This window comes from Cervus elaphus, chromosome 28 (assembly GCF_910594005.1).
Source record: "Cervus elaphus chromosome 28, mCerEla1.1, whole genome shotgun sequence".
In the NCBI taxonomy this organism is placed as follows: Eukaryota; Metazoa; Chordata; class Mammalia; order Artiodactyla; family Cervidae; genus Cervus; species Cervus elaphus.
In genome coordinates this window covers 62,983,917-63,008,201 of record NC_057842.1, presented here as the reverse complement: position 1 = coordinate 63,008,201, position 24,285 = coordinate 62,983,917, and the positions used below count along the sequence as shown (strand labels likewise).

The 24,285-nt window shown below is 42.7% G+C and overlaps 1 protein-coding gene and 1 pseudogene across 1 annotated transcript in view; both read right to left on the bottom strand.

Annotated features, from left to right (window-relative positions):
- The window catches only part of CGA (glycoprotein hormones, alpha polypeptide), a 69,563-nt gene extending 46,192 nt beyond the window's left edge, over positions 1 to 23,371 (bottom strand). Inside the window, exon 1 of the mRNA XM_043890550.1 lies at positions 23,206 to 23,371. Coding sequence (XP_043746485.1) covers positions 23,206 to 23,363 — 158 coding nt within the window. The 5' untranslated portion in view covers positions 23,364 to 23,371. The remainder of the gene's footprint in view (positions 1 to 23,205) is intronic.
- LOC122685213 lies at positions 19,376 to 23,011 on the bottom strand (annotated as a pseudogene).
- Positions 23,372 to 24,285: the final 914 nt, after the last annotated feature.

Here is a 24,285-nt window from a genome sequence, read left to right as displayed (position 1 = left end):
CATTCACCTATTTTGGAAATAAACTTTTCATGATTACTAAATTGCATACAAAAATAAATTAAGTATATTACAATTTCATATAAAGAGAACTTGCGTTTAGGGCAGGACTGCTGGCTTTACAATCTTTGAATATAATTTCTAGCCATTACTTTCCGTGCGGACAACCTGGGATTCTCTATGTACGCACCACGTGCATGTCTGTGCACGCATCCTCAGTCGTGTCCGACTCTCTGCGGCCCTATGGACTATAATGTAGCCCATTAGGCTCCTCTGTCCATGGGGTGTCCCAGGCAAGAGTACTAGAGTCGGCTGCCGTTTTCTTCTCCAGGGGACCCTCCCCACCCAGGGATTGAACCCGCGTCTCTTGCATCTCCTGCGTTGCAGGCAGATACTTCATCACTAGAGCCATCTGGGAAGCCCCCGATACATGGACCATAGTCACAGTAATTTAAGGGATAATGTGACTTTTCCCAAAAGATGAGAGTGATAATTTGTGTTTCCAGCCAATAAATAGCTTAATAACTCAAGCAGTCTCTCTCCTGCACATGCCCTCACGCCCAGCGTGAACTGTTGCCTGGGAATTCCCCGGCCTTCCAATGGCTAGGGCTGGGTGCTTTCACTGGTGGGGCCCAGGTTCAATCCCTGGCTGGGGAACTAAGATCTCGCAAGTCACACCACATGGTCAGGGTAAGGGGTGGGGAGGACAAAAAACCTGGAATTAATTTAATCGTTCAGTCTGATCATCCAGAAGTTTCTCTCCATTACACTTTTGAAGAAGCCATTGCTGCAGATTCTGGTCTTTGCTGTGGTAGATGGTTCCAATCATAAGCATCAGATTCTGCTTGTTGAAGTTTATACTTGTTCACCTAGACACACACCAAGTAAAAAATCTCTGGTTCTGTGCCTGTGCCAGTAATTAGGGATACAAGGTGATCTTTCCACAAGACGTGCAGAGCAAGCTGGTGATCTGTATAGACTATAAAAGCATGGCCCAGCAGAGGAAGATGTGAGACCCTTAACCCCTGAGGTAACATTAAGGGCTTCTCCGTCATTTGTGAGTCCTTCTGTTCTCCAAGTAATACTCTCTCAAGTAAGTAACAATTGGGGTCTCTTTGTCACTGGCATTTTATGATCAGACCCAGCTCCAGCCCTGACATCATGACACATAAGAGGTAAGAAGCTGCAGTTTATGTTCACCATAATACATTCCTGTAGACTAAAAGTCAATATCCCACTTGACATTCAGAAAATGTCCTCATGAACCTGCCATGAACAAATACCACAGACTGTGGGGCTCACACAGCAGGAATTTATTTTCTCAGTTCTGAGGATGGAAGTCTGAGATCAGGGTGCTATCACGGTTGCATCCTGGTGAGGATTCTATTCCTGGTTTGTAGATGGTCACCTTCTTACTACATCCCAACATGGTGGAAAGAAAGAAAGCGCAAGCTCTGGCTTCTCTTCCTAAAGGTCACTAACCCCTTCTTGAGGGTCCCATCCTGATTACCCCATCTGAAACTATAAAGAAGGCTGAGTACTGAAGAACTGATGCTTTTGAACAGTGGTGCTGGAGAAGACTTTTGAAAGTCCCTTGGACTGCAAGGAGATCAAACCAGTCAATCCTAACAGAAACAGAAAATATTAAGAAGAGGGGGCAAGAATACACAGAAGAACTGTACAGAAAAAGATCTTCACGACCCAGATAATCACGATGGTATGATCACTCATCTAGAGCCAGACATCCTGGAATGCGAAGTGAAGTGACCTTAGGAAGCATCACTATGAACAAAGCTAGTGGAGGTGATGGGATTCCAGATGAGCTATTTCAAATTCTAACAGATGATGCTGTGAAAGTGCTACGCTTAATATGCCAGCAAATTTGCAAAACTTAGCAGTGGCCACAGGACTGGAAAAGATCAGTTTTCATTCCAACCCCAAAGAAAGGCAATGCCAAAGAATGCTCAAACTACCACACAATTGCACTCATCTCACACACTAGCTAAGTAATGCTCAAAATTCTCCAAGCCAGGCTTCAATAGTATGTGAACCCTGAACTTCCAGATGTTCAAGCTAGATTTAGAAAAGGCAGAGGAACCAGAGATCAAATTGCCAACATCCGCTGGATCATTGAAAAAAGCAAGAGAGTTCCAGAAAAATATCTACTTTTGCTTTATTGACTATGCCAAAGCCTTTGACTGTGTGGATCACAACAAACTGAGGAAAATTCTTCAAGAGATGGGAATACCAGATCATCTGACCTGCCTCCTGAGAAATCTGTGTTCAGGTCAAGGAGCAAAGTTAGAACTGGACATGGAACAACAAACTCATTTCAAATCAAGAAAGGAGTACATCAAGGCTGTATATTGTCACCCTGCTTATTTAACTTATATGCAAAGTACATCATGCAAAATGTCACACTGGATGAAGCACAAGCTGGAATCAAGATTGCAGGGAGAAATATCAATAACCTCAGATATGCAGATGACACCACCCTTATGGCAGAAAGTGAAGAACTAAAGAAAAGAGCCTCTTGATGAAAGTGAAAGAGGAGAGTGAGAAAGTTGGCTTAAAACTCAACATTCAGAAAACTAAGATCATGGCATCTGGTCCCATCACTTCATGTCAAATAGATGTGGAAACAATGAGAGACTTTAGATGGGGAGAACAATAGATGGGGAAACAGTGAGAGACTTTATTTGGGGGGGGTTCCAAAATCACTGCAGATGGTGACTGCAGCCGTGAAATTAAAAGACGCTTGCTCCTTGGAAGAAAAGTTATGACCAACCTAGATAGCATATTAAAAAGTAGAGACATTACTTTACCAACAAAGGTCTGTCTAATCAAAGCTATGTTTTTTCCAGTAGTCATGTATGGATATGAGAGTTGGACTCTAAAGAAAGCTGAGTGTGGAAGGATTGATGCTTTTGAACTGTGGGGTTGGAGAGGACTCCTGAGAGTCCCTTGGACTGCAAGGAGATCCAACCAGACTATCCTAAAGGAAATAAGTTCTGAATATTCATTGGAAGGACTGATGTTGAAGCTGAAACTCCAATACTTTGGCCACCTGATTTGAAGAACCGACTCATGGGAAAGACCCTGATGCTGGGAAAGAATGAACACAGGGGGAGAAAGGGACGACAGAGGATGAGAAGGTTGGATGGTATCACCAACTCAATCCACATGAGTTTGAGTAAACTCTGGGAGTTGATGATGGACAGGAATGCCTGGCATGCTGCAGTCCACAGGGTCGCAAATAGTCAGACACGACTAAGCGACTGAACTAACTAATCCTAAAGGAAGTCAATTCTGAATGTTCACTGGAAGGACTGATATTGAAACTGAAGCTCCAGTACTTTGACCACCTGAGAAGAGACCCTGATGCTGGGAAAGATAGAAGGCAAGAGGAGAAGGGGATGACAGGAGATGACAGAGAATGGGATGGTTGGATGGCATCACCGACTCAACATGAGATTGAGCAAACTTGGGGAGATAGCGAAGGACAGGGACGCCTGGCGTGCTGCAGTCCACGGGCTCAGAGAATCAGACTTGACTGAGCGACTGAACAATAACAAAACCTAATTACCCCCCAAGGATTCTATCTCCGAATACCATGACAATAGAAGTTAGGGCTTAAATGTATTAATTTCTGGGGGTGGGGGAGGGGACACAATTCAGTCCATGACAGTTTCATAATGTTTTTTCTGAGCAAATAATGGAATAGTTATGCAGAGGTTAAGCTCCGTGGGAAAAGCATGTGGAAGGGGTGATGTGGCAATAGAGGTTTAAGTGCAAGATCTTCATCGTGAACTTCATGCACGCACACACAAACACACAGACACACATGATTTCACAAGATGGCATCTGGGAAATTTCCCCAAACAGTAGTGCATGGTCTTAACACTAGCAGCAATTTGCTCTCCTATTTGTTTCTAGAGGGGGAATTTATGGGCTTCCCTGCTAGCTCAGACGGTAAAGAATCCACCTGCAATGCAGGAAACCCTGGTTCAATTCCTGGGTTGGGATGTTCCCCTGGAGAAGGGATAGACTACACACTCCAGCATTCTTGGGCTTCTCTGGTGGCGCAGATGATAAAGAATCCATCTTCAATGCAGGAGACCTGGGTTCAATTCTTGTGTTGGGAAGATCCCCTGGAGGAGGACATGGCAACCCACTCCAGTACTCTTGCCTGGAGACCCCCACGGACAGAGGAGCCTGGCGGGCTGCAGATCATGGGGTCACTGAGAGTCGGACACAACTGAGTGACTAAGCACAGCACAGGGAAATTTATATTTCAGAATAATTTTTGGTGTGGTTTTATTTTTTTTGGACAATTTCACCTGAAGACTAGCCAGAGAAAGAAAAGAGCAATCATTCTCCCCTGGCCATTTTGCCTGCTGAAGGGAAGTTTCTTCGTATATCTACATCCACAACTGAGCCTTCATAAAGAGCACTTCTTTGCCCATTATGGGATTGAGCCAGTTAAGGGGAAAGGAGTCGTCACTTATTATTAGCTCTTAATTCTTTTTCAGTTTCTGCATGTATCCAGGTTATAGTGATTGTCTACTTTAGAGGTGATTCCAGAAATAAAAGACTATCCTTTTGAAGACCTGTTCCTTCTTGCTTGATTTTTGTATTCTGTGTTTGCTTAACTTTTACTAATAACCAATATGTCTCTGGAGAAGGAAATGGCAACTGACTCCAGTATTCTTGCTGGGGAATTCCATGGAGAGAAGAGGCTGGCGGGCTACAGTCCGTGGGGTCACAAAAGAGTTGCACAGGACTTAGCGACAAAAGCAACATCGATATGTCTTTGCCTTCCACCCAAGTCCTCTCTCCCCCATGAATCATATTTCATTCTGTTCTGAATTCTTCCTTTTTCTGGTTCTTACAACATGCATTGTATGGGCTGCACTATCACTTCCTCAATAGTTCTTTAAGATGATCACATATAACGTTCAGTAAATATTTGATATTCTATATAAATATTTCTAGCCTATTAATCGGGCTTCCCTGGTGCCCCAGGTGGTGGGGCTTCCCAGGTGGTGCTAGTGATGAAGACCCTGCCTGCCAATGCGGGAGACGTGAGCAACGCGGGGTTCGATCCCTGGGTCAGGAAGATCCTCTGGCGGGAAGCACAGCAACCCATACCACTATTCCTGCCTAGACAAAGGACAGAGGAGCCTGGTGGGCTATAGTCCACAGGTCACAAAGAGTTGAACACAACTGAGGCAACTTACCCCGCACACACGGCAGCTCAGTGGTAAAGAATCCGCCGGCAAATGCAGGAGACGTGGGTTCGAACCCTGGTGCGGGAAGAGCCCCTGGAGAAGGAAATAGCAACCCGCTCCAGCAGTCTTGCCTGGAGACTCTCTTAGAGGAGCCTGGCGAAGGCTACAGTCCGTGGAGTCGCAAACAGCAGAACACGACGTAGTGACGGAGCGCAAGCACACAAGAGTCTTAATTATCTGTCTCCTTAAAAGGAGCCAGCAGGGCAGCGGGAAGCTGTGGGCACTGAGCTGCTTCTGGACACCTCTTCAGGGCTGATGCCGTCAGGCAGTGGTTTCACTCACAGCTCTCAGGCAGGAGTGAAGGGAGGTCAGCGCAGAGCGGAACTCATTTATCAAGCATTCTTTCCAGTCTCTCTGCCTTATACTTGGTCCTGGAGATTCAGATTTAAAAGCAAGGAAACAATTGATCAAAAACAAGAAGTTGCTGCCTTAATAATTCCTCGATTCTGTTTAGGATTCTGTGCTTCCACAGCTGAGGGCCTGAGTTCGATCCCTGATCAGAGAAATACGATCTTAGGTGGCGCAAAAGAGAAAAAGAAAAAAGGAAATTGCTGCCTTGTTGCTCTGGTTCCATTATCCCTGGGACATCTGGGGACATTGGCAGCCTAACATCCATCCCACAGTACAACTGGGAAAGGGTTAAGGACACAGAAGAACACGGGGGTCCCATCCGTAACTACTGAGTGTTTTAAAACCTCATTTGGTGCAGATTATGGCGATTTGATTCAGTGCCAAACGCAGTTTAATAAATATTGGAGGACTTATTAAAAAGAACACATTTGAGAAACAGGATTTAGTGATCAATTTAAATAATTATTTTTAAATGAATCATAAAATTATGTTTGTCCTAGATTCCTGCAGGTTTCTCCAATTCTTGGCTTACACAACAACTTACCCTATCAATGACATTTTTTTTTTCCTACAGAAATCCATTAACAATTTATATCTGTAAAGTGCAATGTTGATCACTTGATTGCTGTGAAAAGCAGTGGTTTGCTTTCAGCAAAGGTGACATTTTGGCCCTAATCAAGTCAGAGAATAACTGTGTGTGAAGCTGTTATCTTGGTGCTGAACAATGGAGTCTGTGCATCCCGAACAAAGAATGTATTTGCAAGGTGTTGATTTCAGGAGAGATTTAGAGGAGGAAGTTAATACTTTCTTGCTAAATTCTATATCACCATAATACTTTGAATTAATTGCAAATTAATGCAAAGGGTTGTATGACTGAAAATTATACACAAAGAGCTACAGGAAAATAAATTTAGCTGCTGAAGATATATGTGTTATAAAGCTTTTTATTAAGAAATGGTTAATATTACATTCTTCTCCCAATATTTTCTACATTCTTAGTTCTGCTACTCAACTATGTTACAAGAGGAATTTATTACATTCATTGTATTCCCATTAATCTTTTAAAAAATAAATACTGTATTGCTTTTCATTTTATTTCTCCGCTATTGTTTTTCCACTAGGCAATGATTTTTACCAGGAGGCTGAAATCAATAAACATTTAACAAGTACTATACATAGGTTTATCATCAATCAAAAACCCCAAGGACCTAACACAGCACTTATTAAAATTGAGTTGGATTTCATCCTTGCTGTTGTATTTTGTGAAACCTCTTTTACAGGTTCTGGTTTATTTTACTGAGAAAATGATGCAATTCTCAATAATAATTGACAAAAGATTTAAGGAAATGTAATTCAGAAAAAAATAATTTACTGCACATAGCTGGAACATGAAAATTTGGAACCTTTTCTTCCACTCTCATTCTGCTTTGGTAATACAGTAGAGAGGGTATTTTGAGACTACTTGGGCTTTATATAGTTTTTACATAGAAAACCTTTACTTAAAAGGAGATCGGAGATAGAGTGCTTTCCAGGAAGGCAAAACCAAACTCATATTTTTGAGGAAAAGCTGCTTAAAATAACATTTGGTTATTTTGGTTATACTGTTAATCAAATATACTTTGGTTGTTTGATTATACTGTCTACCCCTAAGCCAAGAAACTAAGATGGGACAAGCCAAAAACTTAAAGATCAAATTATTAAAATGATGGCAGAACTTTAGAATTAGAGTGTGGCACTAATTATTATTAGGAGTAGAAGGGAAAACACATAGTTAATACTAAGGAAAGCTGAAAATACGGGTACAGATGGACCTACAGAGAAGAGTCTAGCTAGCAATGAGAGGTCCTGGAACTGAAAACCGGACAACTCCAGATGTAACGGTGCAGAGATGACAGAAATGAGCTATCAGGCCAGGACCTCAAATTTTTCATGCACTGGTCTCCTTGTGTAATCCTCCGTCATTTGGTTACTTCTTCCTTTATTGCAGCCCATCACAGTCCAACCTGCAGTATTTCTTTGGGTTCTGGAACCCACTTGCTGGTTTTTCCCACCTGCCAGGAAGAATTTATGGCTGAATGTTTACCAAAGAATAATTCTCACTTATATTAACACAGCAGAGCATCAACAGTGCTAGGAGCACATTCTTCCACTTCAAGAAACTCACCGCCATTATTTTCACACATTATCCTCGCCAAATGGAGCTCAGTATTGTTTGAAATGGCTGTGTTGTCTATACCGGCATGTATATGGTTATAAAGGAAATTTCTTGGGGAATGTCTTGATAGTTAAGAAAAGGAAAGGAAAGGAAAGGTGTGAAGGTGTAAACACTTTGTGAAGAATAAAGTTTAGTAATTAGAAATAAGTCTCTGCAAGAAACTGGGAATTTTGTAAGACTGACCATAAAATCTCTGGGCCTACAAACCCTTCTGTAATCAATCTATTCCCCCAAAAAATATTCTCAGAAGGCTGTCACTCCTTTTTCTCCCACCATTTGATTTATAAATTAAAGTCAGGGATATTTTGTTGAAAATGTCCAACAAACCAAAAGAGGATAAGGCCCATTAAAAATTTGTATACTCCCAAGTGTAAAATAGACAGTTAGCGGGAACCTGCTACAAGGCACAAGAGTCTCAGCGTGGAGCTCTGTGATGACCTAGAAGGGTGGGATGAAGAGGGTGTGGGAGGGAGGTCCACCAGGGAAGGGAAATACGTATCCCTGCAGCTGACTCACTTCACTATACTCCAGAAACTAACACAACATTGTAAAGCAACTATATTCCAATAAAAAAAAAGAATATTTTCAGATCATGAAAATTCAGGAACTCATTAGAAAAGACCCTGATGCTGGGAAAGATTGAAGGCAGAGGAGAAAAGGGATGATAGAGGATGGATGGCGTCACCAACTCAATGGACTTGAGTTTGAACAAACTCCAGGAGATGGTGAAGGACAGGGAAGCCTGGTGTGCTGCAGTCCCCAGGGTTGCAAAGAGTTGGACACGACTGAGTGACTGAACAACTGGTCGGTTCAGAGACTTCTCAGCTTCTCAAAGGCTAGTATTACTTTTGCAGAATGTGTTACAACTTGAATGCATGGTAATCTATTAAATAGGAGAAGAAAAATCAGGGCAACAACTGTCACTCCAAGCTTTAGTTAATATTCCTTTAGAATAGGGTGATTTTTCAGAGCCTTAAATGCTTGCAACTGAAAACAGCTTTATGAATAAGAATAAGGTAAATTCTTAGCAGATCAATACCTTGTTTTCAAGGAGCCGGGTTCTCATTCTATGTAACTATGGAAATCAGATTACACAGGAAGACAATCTTCCCCAGAGAGCTGGTTACAGGTGAACCTTCTCATACTGCTAGTGAAATTAAAATTCCAAATCCAGCTGTGTTGATTGAATTCAACACACTCTACTGGGCATATGCCTCCTTTTAGTAAGCTTTATTTTAGTAAACGGAAACAAAGTACAAATACTCTGATTGAAAGGCTTATTTGGCTTCTGAGTGTAATGCTGCTGAACAATGTGAAAACATCCTCTGCATCAAGAATCTGGTATTAACATCCTTTACAACCAGCAGTAACACTTAGCAATTGGTTTTGATAAATTGTTTTCTAAGCCAAATCATTGTTATGTTTTCTAACATTTCCAGGCTCCTCTCTCCATGGGGTTTTCCAGGCAAGAATACTGGAGTGGGTTGCCATTTCCTTCTCCAGGGGATCTTCCAGACCCAAGGGTTGGACAGGGATCTCCTGCAACTCCTGCGTTGGTAGGTGAATTCTTTCACCACTGAGCCACATGGGAAGCCCATTTTGTCTTAGGTATCTCTGTTTTACAAGTTTCAAGTTGTTGATTCTGTACTAAAATTAACCAGTTTAAAGACTATCTTCCATCTTTTAGGACATTAGCACTTGTGTTGGTTTCCTGTGACGACTGTAATAAATGACCGCAGACTAAGTAGCTTAGAACAATACAGATTTGTTAACTCACAGTTCAGGAGGTCAGAAGTCCTAAAGGAGTCTCACTGTTAAGGTCAAGGTTTTGGCAGGGCTACATTCCTTCTAGAGGCTCTAGAAGAGAATCCACTTCCTTGCCTTTTCCAGTTTCTAGAGGCTGTTGCTCCCTTTCATCTTCAAAGCCAGCAACGGCTAATCAAGTCTTTCTCACGTGGATCATTCTGACCTCCATATGTTATGACCAACCTAGACAGCATATTAAAAAGCAGAGACATTACTTTACCAACAAAGGTCCGTCTAGTCAAAGCTATGGGTTTTCCAGTAGGCGTGTATGGATAAGAGAGTTGGAAAGCTGAGCGCCGAAGAACTGATGCTTTTGAACTGTGGTCTTGGAGAAAACTCTTGAGAGTCACTTGGACTGCAAGGAGATCCAACCAGTCCATCCTAAAGGAGATCAGTCCTGGGTGTTCATTGGAAGGACTGATGTTGAAGCTGAAACTCCAATACGTTGGCCACCTGATTTGAAGAACTGACTCATTTGAAAAGACCCTGATGCTGGGAATAATTGAAGGTGGGAGGAGAAAGGGACGACAGAGGATGAGATGGTTAGGTGGTATCACTGACTCCATGGACATGCGTTTGAACAAGCTCTGGGAGTTGGTGATGGACAGGGAAGCCTGGCGTACTGCAGTCCATGGGGTCGCAAAGAGTCAGACATGACTGAGCGACTGAAATGAATTATCCATATTCATTTGTATAATTTTTTCAGACTCCACATTTATGTGATATCATGTGATATTTGTTTCTGACACTTCACTTAGCATGTTAATCTCTAGGTCCTTCCATGTTGCTGCAAAGTCTTTCTTATGGCTGAGTAGTGTTCCCTATACATGTCTATGTGTATATGGATAGATATAGCTATACACATATGATATGTATGTATGGGAAGCGCAAGTTGCTCAATCATGTCCGACCCCATGGACTATGCAGTCCATGGAATATCTAGGCCAGAATGCTGGAGTGGATAGCCATTCCCTTCTCCACGGGATCTTCCCAACCCAGGAATCGAACCCAGGTCTCCCACATTGCAGGCGGGTTCTTTACCAGCTGAGCCACAGGGGAAGCTCAATATATATGTATGGAGTTTCCATACATACATGAAAAGTATGTTCTCCATTGTGGCTACACCAATTTACAGTCCCACCAACAGTGTAGGAGGGTCCCTTTTCTCCACACCCTCTCCAGCATTTATTGTTTACTATTATTATCTTCAATTTTTTGGAATAGTTTGAGAAGTATAGTATAAGTTCTTCTTTATATATTTGGTAGAATTCCACAATGACGCCATCTACTCTTAGAGTTTTGTGTGTGATGATTTTTTAAAATTATAGATTTTGTTTCACTTCTAGCAATTGCTGTGTTCAATTTGTCTGTTTCTTCTTCTTTTTAAAAAAATTTGAGTAGAGTTGATTTACAATGTCATGTTAGTTTCAGCTATAAGCAGCATGATTCAGTTATATGTATAAATGTATTGATTCCTTTTCAGTCTCTTTTCCCACTTAGGTTATTACAGAATATTGAGCAGAGTTTCCTGTGCTATATGGCAGGTCCTTGTTGATTATTTGTTTTATGTAGTGTATGTACGTTAATTCCAAGCTCCTAATTTATCCTTCTCCCCCACGTCCCCTTTGGTAACTATAAGGTTGTTTTCAAAATCTGTGAGTCTGTTTCTGTTTTTTAATGATTTCCTTTGTATCATTTTAAAAAAATAGATTCCACATGGAAGTGATATTATTGTCTGTTTCTTCTTGACTCAGTCTTGGCAAGCTGCATCTTTCTAGAAATTTGCCCATTTCCTATAGGCTGTCAAATTTATTGGCATATAACTGTTCCTCTTATGATTTTTTATATTTTGTAGTATTGGTTTTTATTTCTGCTCTTTCGTTTCTTATTTTGTTTATTCAATTAAATGAGACTCAATTTTAAGCAATTATTATGCTGTGTAATATTAGTAAAAAACTTCATGAATATACCATGTTTGAAATTGTTTATTAACTTAGATGTTAAAATATTCCCTTAAGGGGAAAACTTATTCTCTTACATCAGTAAAGGAATATTAAGAGTGAGCTAATGTTTCTTTCTCATTTGATATTTCTGCTGATAGAATGGCTTTCTGGTACATTATTTCTGTTTTGTATTAGTGACAGGTCGCAAATGGCTTGATTTCTAGTAAGAATTACTTATTTTATATAAAATACTCAGTGAACCAAGGAGGCAACTTGTTTTAACTTAGCTTCAGGAAGCCCAAGTCTTGCTGTTACTTTCATTCCACTGTAGGAGCTCCTTCCTCTAGTGCTGCCCTATTTCAAGTATAGAGAGAAACCGAACACTTAGAAGCACTCAACTGTCTCGGCTTTGGTGCATCATTTAGAAAGTAAGAATCCTTTTTTACCGAGTGCTGACTGGCACAACCAGCAGGGGAGTGAAGCCGAAAAGAGAAACCGGGAGAAGCTTACGTGTTCTCTGTGCTTGGGTTTCCTGGCAAACGAGTAAAAGCAGGAATGAAAAAATGAATCGAATGTGCTTCACATCAACTTTCAAGATTAAAGTCAAAACATCAGGTTTTAACTTCCAAGTGATCGCTACGTATCGCTCCTCACAGAATAATTAGAAACTACTGTGTACATGTTTATTTGAGGTCGTAGGTCTATAACTATCAAAACTAGCTTTAGGACAAACAAGATGTTGGAGTATTTTGTATTTTTCGTTTACTCGAGCTATACATATGTATATATATATATATATATATATATGGGACTCAAAAGGTTACTTTTAAAAGGGTAACCGATCTCCATTACTATCCTGTATAAAGTTTGTGCACTAAGAATTTTCCGTTGGTCCAAACACTTTCCCTTTAAAGCACAGTACACGTAAAGTCCCCACTGTGTTAAAGATGACTGCATCCGTGTGCCCTGCAGGCGTCATGCAGGATGTCCAGAGTATCTGTAGTGATGATCTTCATGAATTGAAGCCTGAGCCCTCCATTTCCGCCTCTGAACTCATAAAGCCATTTTTTGGTACAATTATTTTGGAAAGTAACTTCCTTTGATACACTTGCCACTGTTAAGTTTCTATCTGGGGAGGGGGGCATATCTTCTCAGATCCTTAAAATCTGAACTTGTGTCTTAGCTGCTCTGATGTTGAGTGATTACTATTTTTTTGTTTGCTTTGTTTTGCTTCCAGTGACTCAACATGCTTCTATTATATTGGATCTTTGATCTCTTTAGAAACCCCTTTCAAGCCACTAAATATTTTTTAAGTTTTGGCCATCAGCCTTCTCATTGTATCCTCTACTTTGGCCATCCCATCCATTTTCACGGCTTTGATTTTTATTTTAATTTTTATAAACCTGACTCCCAAATCAATATCTCCAAGCTGAACTTTTCCCCTCCCGCATCCACCTGCCTGATAGACAGCATCACCTAGGTGTTGTGCTGGCATCTCCATCCCAAAATGAACCCATCAAGATCCCCTCCCGCACTTGCTCTCACCCAGGTTAAGCTTTCTCTTGCTTTCTTATTTCTGTTCAGGGTATTACTGCCCTTCCAGGTTTTGGCTTCCAAACCTTGAGTTCAGCTTTGACCTTTTGCTTCCCCTCTCCTGTCTGTCCCACAGCTGTTCAGACTTGCCTACGAAATCTTTCCATCACTTCTCTTCTCCCTTCCCAATGTCGTGTCCCAGCAGCTCTTATAAACCTCTCCCAGGAAAAAGTTTCTTAATTAGCCTCTTTGCCTTCTGTCTCTTCTATTTGGTCCTGAGGATTTCCAGCTAGAGTTCCTCTTGTAAAGGACAACTCCGATTTTAAGGCAATGCAAGGTGGCTCAATGGTAAAGAATCTGATACAATGCAGGAGACGCGTGGAAGACGTGGGTTCGATCCCTGGGTCAGGAAGATCTCCTGGAGGTCAGTGGCAACCTGCTCCAGTATTCTTGCCTGGGAAATTCCCATGGACAGAGAAGCTTGGCAGGCTACAGTCCAAGGGGTCGCAAAAGGGTCAGACAAGACTTAGCGACTAAACAACAACATCAGATTTGAGCCCCCAAATCTGGAGTAAGCTAAGGGTGGAGGATTAGTTAAGCCACTTTACCTTCAATTCACTAGTTCTTATTTGTATTGTGGATAATAATAATTTCTATAAGCTGTCATTATAGTTGCAATTACATGAACATATGCACATAAGATGATTTTCCCTGGCATTTTTGGCCTTCCCAGGTGGTGCAGTGATAAAGAATCCACCTAACAATGCAAAAGATGCCACAGACAGAGATTTGATCCCTGGATCGGGAAGATCCCCCGGAGAAGAAAATGGAAACTCACTGCAGGAATGCTTGCCTGGCATTTTATTACGAACAACACTCAGTAGATGGTAAGTTATCGTTATCACGTCACTGTGCTGCTCAAAACGGTCAACAGGCTGGCAGTCCAGTGGTTAGGACTGTATGCTGTCGCTGCCGGCAGAGGTTGGATCCCTGGTCAGAGGAGTAAGATTCCGCAAGCCGCGAGGTGTGGCCAGACACAGGACTGTCAGCGGTGCTGTGATAGTCACAGCTCTAATCTACCCTTCCGGCGCTGGATCCCACCTGCCGGACCTTCGGTCGTACGTGCTGAGCTGTTCTCTACACATGTCACTTACCTAACGTGTTTCTTAGTTTCTCCTTTGTCTCGCGGCTGTTTATTTCATTTCCCCATCTGAGTCAACATTCTGTTAATTACAACTGTGAAATTAAGTAAAAAGGGATATTATTAACTCACCCATGGGAGTCAGTCAGGGACCACAAGGATGTCAGGCCTCACGGAAAGCACCCGCTCGGTCACTGGCTTTTCGGGACCCCGCAGGCTCCGCTTCTTTCTACACATCGGCTTCATTTCCTGCCCAGCGAGTTGGCTTTCTTTGCCTCTTCTTCTACTGCAGCAACTCACCTCACAGGTGTATGCCTCACTATCTCCATCCACTCAGCTTCACACACATATCAAATGACTCTGCATTCCAACTGCGAATTTCTGGGTCAAAGAGTCATTACAATCCAATCAGGTTCAGCATCAGGGCAGACCGCCTCAAACAGTCCGAGGGGCCAGGGCCCCCCTGTGTATGCCAGGCAGCTCTCAGAGCAAATCTATTCAGGGTAAGATGTTCCAAAGCCAGTTAATATCCCAGAAAATAAGATCATTAGGGTATGAATAATGTCTTCTTATCTTTACATTTTCTCATCATCCTTACAAAGTGTGACATCCATAGACCCTTTCATTAAATGTTTGTAGAAGGTCCGAAATTTTCTATTGTGAGTTTGCTAAAAGCAATACCAATATTAAGAGTGACGTTAAATTTATAATGTACTTAGTCTACAGAGAAAGATATAGACTTGAATGGGAGCTCTAAGACCTCATAATGCAATGGAAATTTTTGCCCAAAAGTGAAGGCCACACGAAAAGAGGCTCAGTGTCACTAATTATCAGAGAAGGCAAATCAAAACCACAGTGAGGTATCACCTCACACTTGTCAGAACAGTCATCTTCAAAAAGTCCACAAACAACGTACTGGAGAAGGTGTTGGGAAAAGGGAACCCTCCCACACTTTGGTGGGGATGTAAATTGGTACAGCCACTATGGAAAACAATGGAACTTCCTGCAAAAAACTCAAAGTACAACTATCATATGATCCAACAATTCCATTCCTGTGTTTACATCTTGAAAAGGAGAAAACTCTAATTTGAAAAGATACACGTATCCCTATGTTCATAGCAGCACTGTCTACCATAGCCAAGACACAGAGTAACCCAAACGCTGATTAACAGATGACTGGCTTAAGATGTGGTGTGAATACACACACACACACACACACAGGCACACACACACAAATGCTGATTAACTGATGACTGGCTTAAGACGTGGTGTGAACGCACACATACACAAATGCTCATTAACAGATGACTGGCTTAAGATGTGGTGTGAACACACACACATACACACAGGCGCACACACACAAACGCTGATTAACAGATGACTGGCTTAAGACGTGGTGTGAATGCACACACACACAGGCGCACACACACAAAGGCTGATTAACAGATGACTGGCTTGAGACGTGGTGTGAACGCACACACACACAGGCGCACACACACAAACGCTGATTAACAGATGACTGGCTTGAGATGTGGTGTGAACGCACACACACACAGGCGCACACACACAAATGCTCATTAACAGATGACTGGCTTAAGATGTGGTGTGAACACACACACATACACACAGGCACACACACAACGGAATGTTACTCAGCCATAAAAAGAATGAAATGTTGCCATTTGCAGCAACATGGATGGGCCTAGAGATGATTATACTCAGTAAAGTAAGTCAGACAGAGAAAGATAAATACTGTAGGCTATCTCTTATATGTGGAATCTAAAAAATAATATAAATGAATGTGTATACAAACCAGAAACAGACTCACAGACTACTGGTCCCCAAAGGTGGGGAGAACAGCTGAGAGGCACAACATTAACATATGCAAACCACCATGAGTAGAACAAGCAGGTAACAAGGATTTACCGTATAACACAGGGAAGTAGGCCCCAAACCCTGTGACAGCCTATAATGGAATATAATTTGAAAAAATACGGAATGCCTGTGCTGCACAACCGAAACTAGCACAACACTGTCAATCGACTCTACTTCAGCTTAAAAAAGGCTGCTCGATTTGACCCAACATTTAAGAAATGCTCATCAAAGTATGGTGCTATTTTTAAATGATGAGATTGTTTTAAAGGCTTGACAAAACGTAGTTCTACGAAGGATTCCTTGAAAATGGGTTCTTTTCAACACCTTTCTAAAGTGTTGATGGGACTGTAGCTGGTCCAACCTTTTGGAAGCACAATTTAGCAACATCTGAGTAAATTAAAATCACAAATTATTTTCATTTAACAATTCTTCATTGGAGAACTTATCCCACTCATTTACCTATTCAAATAATCAAATATATGCACAAGGAAGGTCTCTGCAGCATTTTTATTTAAAAAAACAAAAAATAACCTAATTGCCCATCAGAGAAATGATTAATTAAATTACCTTCATTTATACCATGGACTATCATATGCCCATTAAAAGGAATGCCGATATGGAAAACTTGTAAATAAATTATTGAGAGAAAGAAGCAAAATGGAAAACCATTCAACTAAGTGGCATGAATAGATTTGTTAAAAAATAAGAGTGGTAATAAGCATACATTGCTTATATATACAGAAGAAAATTCTTTTTTTTTTTTGGCCACTGCATGGCTTGCAGGATCTTAGTTCCCTAACCAGAGATTGAACCTCAGTTCCTAGCAGTGAGAGTGCAGAGTTCTAACCACTGGATCACCAGTGAAAATAAAATTTTAAGACTAAGTAAACCACTGCTGAGCCAAGTAACAGGGTGGGACTTGATTTTGGAGGTCAGAAATGGAGGAAGATGTTTATTTTTTATTTTATATCTTTATTTGCTGTTTGAAAATTTTATGCAAACACAAATTATATTTATAATTTTAAAACTAATGGCACCTAATTAGCAAGTATAGGAAGTCTCAGAACCATGGATATTTGGAATTTACAAATCAAATTTAAGTCTTTCTTCCCTGTCCACTTACCCTTGTATGTATAAAAAGATGCACTTTAATAAGACTGATAAATAAAGGGAAATTTTTGAACTCTTCTCCTACCCCTTCACACCACTTCTCATAGGGCTGTTAAGAAGTAATCATGTTCTTCTCCTTAACAAGGAGTTTTTCTGGGGATGCATGAGGAAGAGGTTCAAAAATGCATACTCATTAAAAACACCCCTCCCACAAGCTTCTCATTGAACTAGGAGCTTAGGAGTTAAATGATTCACAAAACAAAGGCTTTGAATAATAGGATGATTAGAGCAAATTTTGAGGAATTGGCTATAACTTTTTTGAAAACAGATTTGTGCCCACTGGTGGGTGGGGCAAGAAAGAGGTTATTTAGCCTTTTTTTCTTTCTTTTCTACAAAATAGATACAATGGCCATGAGTCAGAGGGAAGGAGAGGAAGGTAGAAATTCGGTAACTCTAGGTCTGGAACCATATTATTTGAAGGATCCCAAAGTGATGGTTAGAAATGCAGATTTCTAGAGCCCAACTTCAGTCTACTTAACCAGACTTTCTAGAGGTGTGGCCTGAGAATTTGCATTTAAGTCAAAATTTTCAAGTGAATTGATGCACACTAAAGTTTTAGAGGTTCTCCTGTAACATAATTCAGACACTGAAGAATAAACCTTATCTGGAGTCAGAGGTAATCTTCTTACATTTATTTTTCTCTTTAGAATTCTAGGAAGGTGGTAAGGTCTCATATTAAGCATTGCACTAAATGACAGTGAGTAATCTCATGGTGAAAAAATTGAGAAAAGATTTGATTATGTTAAAAAAAAAACAATTGGACTGGAAATTTAGACTCTCTTGAGCAGACAATAAAAGAAAAAACAATATTGTAACAAAATGTGAGAGCAAAGACAAAATTAAATTAGATCTAAAGCACAGTTTGTTTGTGAAAGAGAACGCTAGAGCCTGCGTTCTTGCAGTTTATCTGATACAGTGTAACAACTGAACAATTATCTTGCCATCTTTTGATTCTGCTTGCCATAACGGTTGATTACAGATAATTTGGTTGATTAACGCAGACTCCCCCAAATATTTGAAAGGCGGCTGTAAATAGGTTCCTGGAGGTGTGCTGTGCTGAGTCGGTCAGTTGTGCCTGACTCTTTGCGACCCCGTGGACTGTAGCCCGCCAGGCTCCTCTGTCCATTGGGATTCTCCAGGCAAGTATACTGGAATGGGTTGCCGTACCCTCTTCGAGGAGATCTTCCCAACCCAGTGATCAAACCGAGGTCTTCCGCATTGCAGGCAGATTCTTTACCATCTGGAGAAGAGCATGGCAACCCGCTCCATTCTTCTTACCTCAGTTCAGTTCAGTTCAGTCGCTCTGTCATGTCCGATGCTGTGACTCCATGGACTGCGGCACACCAGGCCGCCCTGTCCTTCACCAACACCCGGAGCTTGCTCAAACTCATATCCATCGAGTTGGTGATGCCATCCAACCATCTCATCCTCTACCATCCCCTTCTCCTCCTGCCTTCAGTCTTTCCTAGCATCAGGGTCTTTTCAAATGAGTCAGTACTTCGCATCAGGTGGCCAAAGTATTGGAGCTTCAGTTTCAGCATCAGTCCTTCCAATGAACACCCAGGACTGATCTCCTTCAGGATGGACTGGTTGGATCTCCTTGTAGTCCAAGGGACTCTCAAGAATCTTCTCCAACACCGCAGTTCAAAAGCATCATTTCTTCAGTGCTCAGCTTTCTTTATAGTCCAACGCTCACATCCATACATGACTACTGGAAAAACCATAGCTTTGACTAGATGGACCTTTGTTGGTAAAGTAATGTCTCTGCTTTTTAATATACTGTCTAGGTTGGTCATAACTTTCCTTCCAAGGAGCAAGTGTCTTTTAATTTCATGGATGCAGTCACCATCTGCAGTGATTTTGGAGCCCCCCCAAATAAAGTCTCTGTTTCCCCATCTATTTGACATGAAGTGATGGGACTGGATGCCATGATCTTAGTTTTCTGCATATTGAGTTTTAAGCTAACTTTTTCACTCTCCTCTTTAACCAAGAGACTCTTTAGCTCTTCTTCACTTTATTTTTTATTTGATTTGATTTTGACAGGAAATAGCAGTTATTGGTGAGCATGATCAAGAAGGGGGCAGCGCCATGAGTGCAGGGCCCACCATTTGTCCAGGGAACCACGATTAGGGATGTATTTGACACCACAGCCGTCCGGGATGAGTCGCTTTTCTGTCACCGTGTTTTCAAATTCATCCACATTGAACTTGGTAAATCCCCACTTCTTGGAGATGTGGATCTTCTGGTGGCCAGGGAACTTGAACTTGGCCCGGCGGAGGGCTTCAATCACATGCTCCTTGTTCTGCAGCTTGGTAAGGATGGACATTATGACCTGGCCAATGTGGACCCTGGCCACTGTGCCCTGGGGCTTTCCAAAGGCACCTCGCATACCTGTCTGGAGTCTATCAGCTCCAGCGCAAGACAAATTCCTGTTGATGCGGGTGACACAGAAGGGGTGGAGCCCCACTCGGATGTGAAAACCATCTTTGCCACAGCTTTTCACCAAGTACTTGTTGGCACAAATACGGGCAGCTGCCAGGGCTTCAGAGGTGAGCTGCTATACTCATCTGACACCATGTGGCCAAAGAATGGGAACTCATCCACTTTGGCCTTCTTACGCCCCAAGTCGAAGATGCAGATCTTAGCATCAGGGACACCGCGGCAGAAGCAGGACTTTGGGTTCAGCTTGTTCTTACAACACGGGTCACACCGGGCAGGGTGGTGGCCCGTGGCAACACCAGGATCTTCAGTGGCTTGCCGAAGGGAAAGAGCGCTTCTTCACTTTCTGCCATAAGGGTGATGTCATCTCCACATCTGAGATTATTGATATTTCTCCTGGCAATCTTGATTCCAGCTAATGTCTCATTCAGCCCAGCATTTTTCATGATGTTCTCTGCATATAAGTTAAATAAACAGGGTGACAATATACAGCCTTGATGTACTCCTTTCCCTATTTAGAACCAGTGTCTTGTTCCATGTCCAGTTCTAACTGTTTCTTCTTGACCTGCATAAACATTTCTCAGGAGGCAGGTCAGGTGATCTGGTATTTCCATCTCTTGAAGAATTTTCCACAGTTTGTTGTGATCCACACAGTCAAAGGCTTTGGCATAGTCAATAAAGCAGAGGTATATGTTTTTCTGGAACTCTCTTGCTTTTTCAGTGATCCAACAGATGTTGGCAATTTGCTGTCTGGTTCCGCTGCCATTTCTAAAGCCAGCTTGAACATCTCGAAGTTCACAGTTCATATACTGTTGAAGCCTGGCTTGGAGAATTTTGAGCATTACTTAGCTAGTGTGTGAGATGAGTGCAAATGTGTGGTAGTTTAAACATTCTTTGGCATTGCCTTTCTTTGGGGCTGGAATGAAAACTGACCTTTTCCAGTCCTGTGGCCACTGCTGAGTTTTCCAGTATGCCAGTTTGCTGGCATATTGAGTGTAGCACTTTCACAGCATCATCTTTTAGGATTTGACATAGCTCAACTGGAATTCTGTCACCTCCACTAGCTTTGTTCACAGTGATGATGCTTCCTAAGGTCCACTTGACTTCGCATTCCAGGATGTCTGGCTCTAGGTGAGTGATCACACCATCACAATGTGGTTATCTGGGTCATGAAGATCTTTTTTGCATAGTTCTTCTGTGTATTCTTGCCACCTCTTCTTAATATTTTCTGCTTCTGTTAGGTCCCTACCATTTCTGTCCTTAATTATGCCCATCTTTACATGAAATGTTCCCTTGGTATTTCTAATTTTCTTGAAGAGACCTCTAGTCTTTCCTGTTCTATTATTTTCCTCTATTTCTTTGCACTGGTCACTGAGGAAGGCTTTTTTTTTTTTTTTAATCTCTCCTTGCTATTCTTTGAAACTCTGCATTCAGATGGGTAAATCTTCCCTTTCCTCCTTTGCCTTTCACTTCTCTTCTCTCAGCTATTTGTAAGGCCTCCTCAGACAACCATTATGCCTTTTTGCCTTTCTTTTTCTCGGGAATGGTCATGATCACTGCCTCTGGTACAATGCCATGAACCTCCATCCAAAGTTCTTCAGGGACTCTGTCTCTCAGATCTAATCCCTTGAATCTATTTGTCATTTCCACTGTATAATCATAAGGGATTTTGTTTAGGTCATATCTAAATGCCTAGATAATCCTATTCTTGCCTAGAGAATGGACAGAGGAGCCTGGTGGGCTACAGTCCACAGGGCTGCAAAGAGCCGGACACAGCTGAAACAACTTAGCACACACACGGTGTTTAGAGAGGATCATTACTCACTCTGTAAAGTCTAGGATATTTTTGATAATATGAGGATAAGTATAAATATATTATCTATGACTGCCCAAAATAAATTGAATTGAATTTAGTTCAACGGACATTTATTGACTACTCATTTTTACCCTGAAATGTGTCAAGGAATAATACAGAAGGGAGCCTGGATATAAGACACGATCTCTACCCTCAAAGGGCTTATAGGCTCACGAGCATGGACTGTAATAAAAGGCAAGATAAGGGATTTCAAATCAAAATGCAGTAAATAATAGATTGAAGCGATAGGAGTTTTGAAGGGTGGTTATTTCTGTATGGAAAGTGGAGGGGGGGGTGTCATGTGAGCTAAGGGAAAGCAGAACACATCAGTCAGTTCAACTTTGATGACAGATACATCCAGACTTCACTCCACTACCAAGAGAAAGGAAGACTGATCCAAGGAGCCCTGATTACACAGGGTGTGGTCGAGAGAGTGAGGGTGTGGAGAGAGGAATCAGAGTAAATGAACATTTTTGTAAGGGTGTGACAGAGGGTCAGCATCTCGTGGGACTGATCTGGTCCAGTGTATGAACAGAATACTGAACACCCAAACTGATGCTATTATTATTGTTTTTGTTGTTATATTGAAGAATATACCTGTATGAATCACAGAAATCAGCAAAACTCCTAAGAAGTTGATGTCTTAAAATAGTAAAAGAAACCTGTGCGTTTCCAAGTTCATCACACTTTGACAATCCTGTTTTTAAAAATCCAGATACCACAAAAGTGATATTGTTTGATGGATTTCCAATGAGGTAAAGGAAATGCAATGATTAATACTTAGAAATAAGAAAAAGGCACTTTTTATATTGCCTTTCTAAAGGCAGTTTCTATATTTCTTCTCCAGACAGATGCTGTGAATCAACACAAGCATTCCCTGAGACAGCATAGGCCACATTTATGATTTCAAGATTTTATTTTGCTTTATTTTGCAATTCTTTTCACCTAGGTTAATATGTTTGAATAATTGACACTCTATTAAAAGTATTTTTCCTTAGAATGCTATTAGTCTTTTCTCACCCGCACTTGGCTTTTCCTCAGGGAAAGAAAGACAAATCCAAATAGGCAATACAAATATCCCTCTTCATTTAACTACTTTTTCATATAAATATATCCCCTGGAGAGGGAATGGCTACCCACTCCAGCATTCTTGCCTGGAGAATCCCATGGACAGAGGAGCCTGGTGGGTTACAGTTCATGGGGTCGCAAAGAGTCTGACAGGACTGAGCAACTACCACTTTCACTTTTTCACTTTCATTTAAATATATATGCTATCTTCTTTCTGGAAAGAATTCAAGCCATCCTTTTAAACGCGGCCCGGCGGTTGCGGTGCCTTTGGCATCCGTTCAGTATCTGGCACATCACCTGTCTCTTGTTCTCAACTGCGGACCCCATTCTCTGCTGTCTCACGGAAGATGTTTTCCTCGGCAAAGTGTGCTGTGTTTTTAACCAATTCCAGCAGACCTCCAACCCAGGCCCCTTCTTTGTGTCTGCAGACAATGAGTGATTCCCAGACTCCGGGCGGCGTGGGGTGGGGAGCAGGGGGATACTTCCTACCGGACCGATCCCCAGACAGACTCGGCCCTCACCTCAGAGATTCAGAAGGCGGCTTGTCTGAGGCCTGGCGGCCCAGCCCCTCGGAGAAGAGCAGGTAGAGCCCGCCGGAGACCCAGCAGCCGTGCCCGCGTCGGGGCCTCCGCACGACAGACTCTAGCATCCCCGCCGCTCCCTTGAGAGGCTCCAGCATCCCTCGGCCTGGAGGTCCCGGGCGGCCGCGACTCCTGAGCCAGGATCCACAGTGGTTCCGCGGCCTCGATCCGCAGGGCTGGGTGGAAGAGCCGCGCCGCCAGATGTCAGGGCTGCGGCTGCTAAGCGCCGGCCTCCGGGCAGCGAGCGCCCGGCCGCGCCCCGGGAGCCCAGCCCCGCCCGAGTGCGGACCCGAGGACACGGCTAGCCGAGCGGATCGGAGGCAACCTCAGCCCGGTTCCAGCCCCAGGCACCTTCCCAGTCGCCGCAGGAGAAAGCCGGGGCAGGGAGAAAGGGCGGCGGCAAGGCGGCGCGCCCTCCGCCCTCTGCGGCCCGCGGGCTCTCCCAGCGGGCCGGGGTTGCTCTGCGCCCTGGGGGCCTCAGCCCTGAGCCATCCGCCGCGCCCGCCGCAGCCCGGGCGCGGCCTTCTGGCTCTGTTAGCAGGCACAGCCCCGCGCCCTTCCGGCTCCCAGGATCTGCTATTTCAAGAATTTTAGGGGGAAAATGTGCACTGGCGAGGTGGGGGCTCACGCAGCCTGGGAAACTCATGAAGCAGGCTGGCAGGCGCGGCCTGGATGCAGTGATCTCTGTCCCCTAAGAGTCTCCCCAGCTTTGCTGATCGCAGGGGTGGAGTGGAGGGCTTTTTCTGTCTCCCAAATTTACTCTGAAATCGAGTCTCTCGGGAGTGAAGGTCCACATGATTATATCACATCCATAGCAGTCGCGCTGTGTCCTATATGGGTACGGGGTATTCGCGACGCAGACACTGAGGTCCCCAGAGACGCTGAGTCTCTTGGGCCCAGGGCTTATGCTTGTTTTCTGCGTGGACAGGCCTCTGAATTCCCCCCCAGCAACGTCTCAGTAAGTAGGGGTGTGTGCGCGCGTGTGCAATGATTCCCATGACCTGACAGGTATGTTATTAT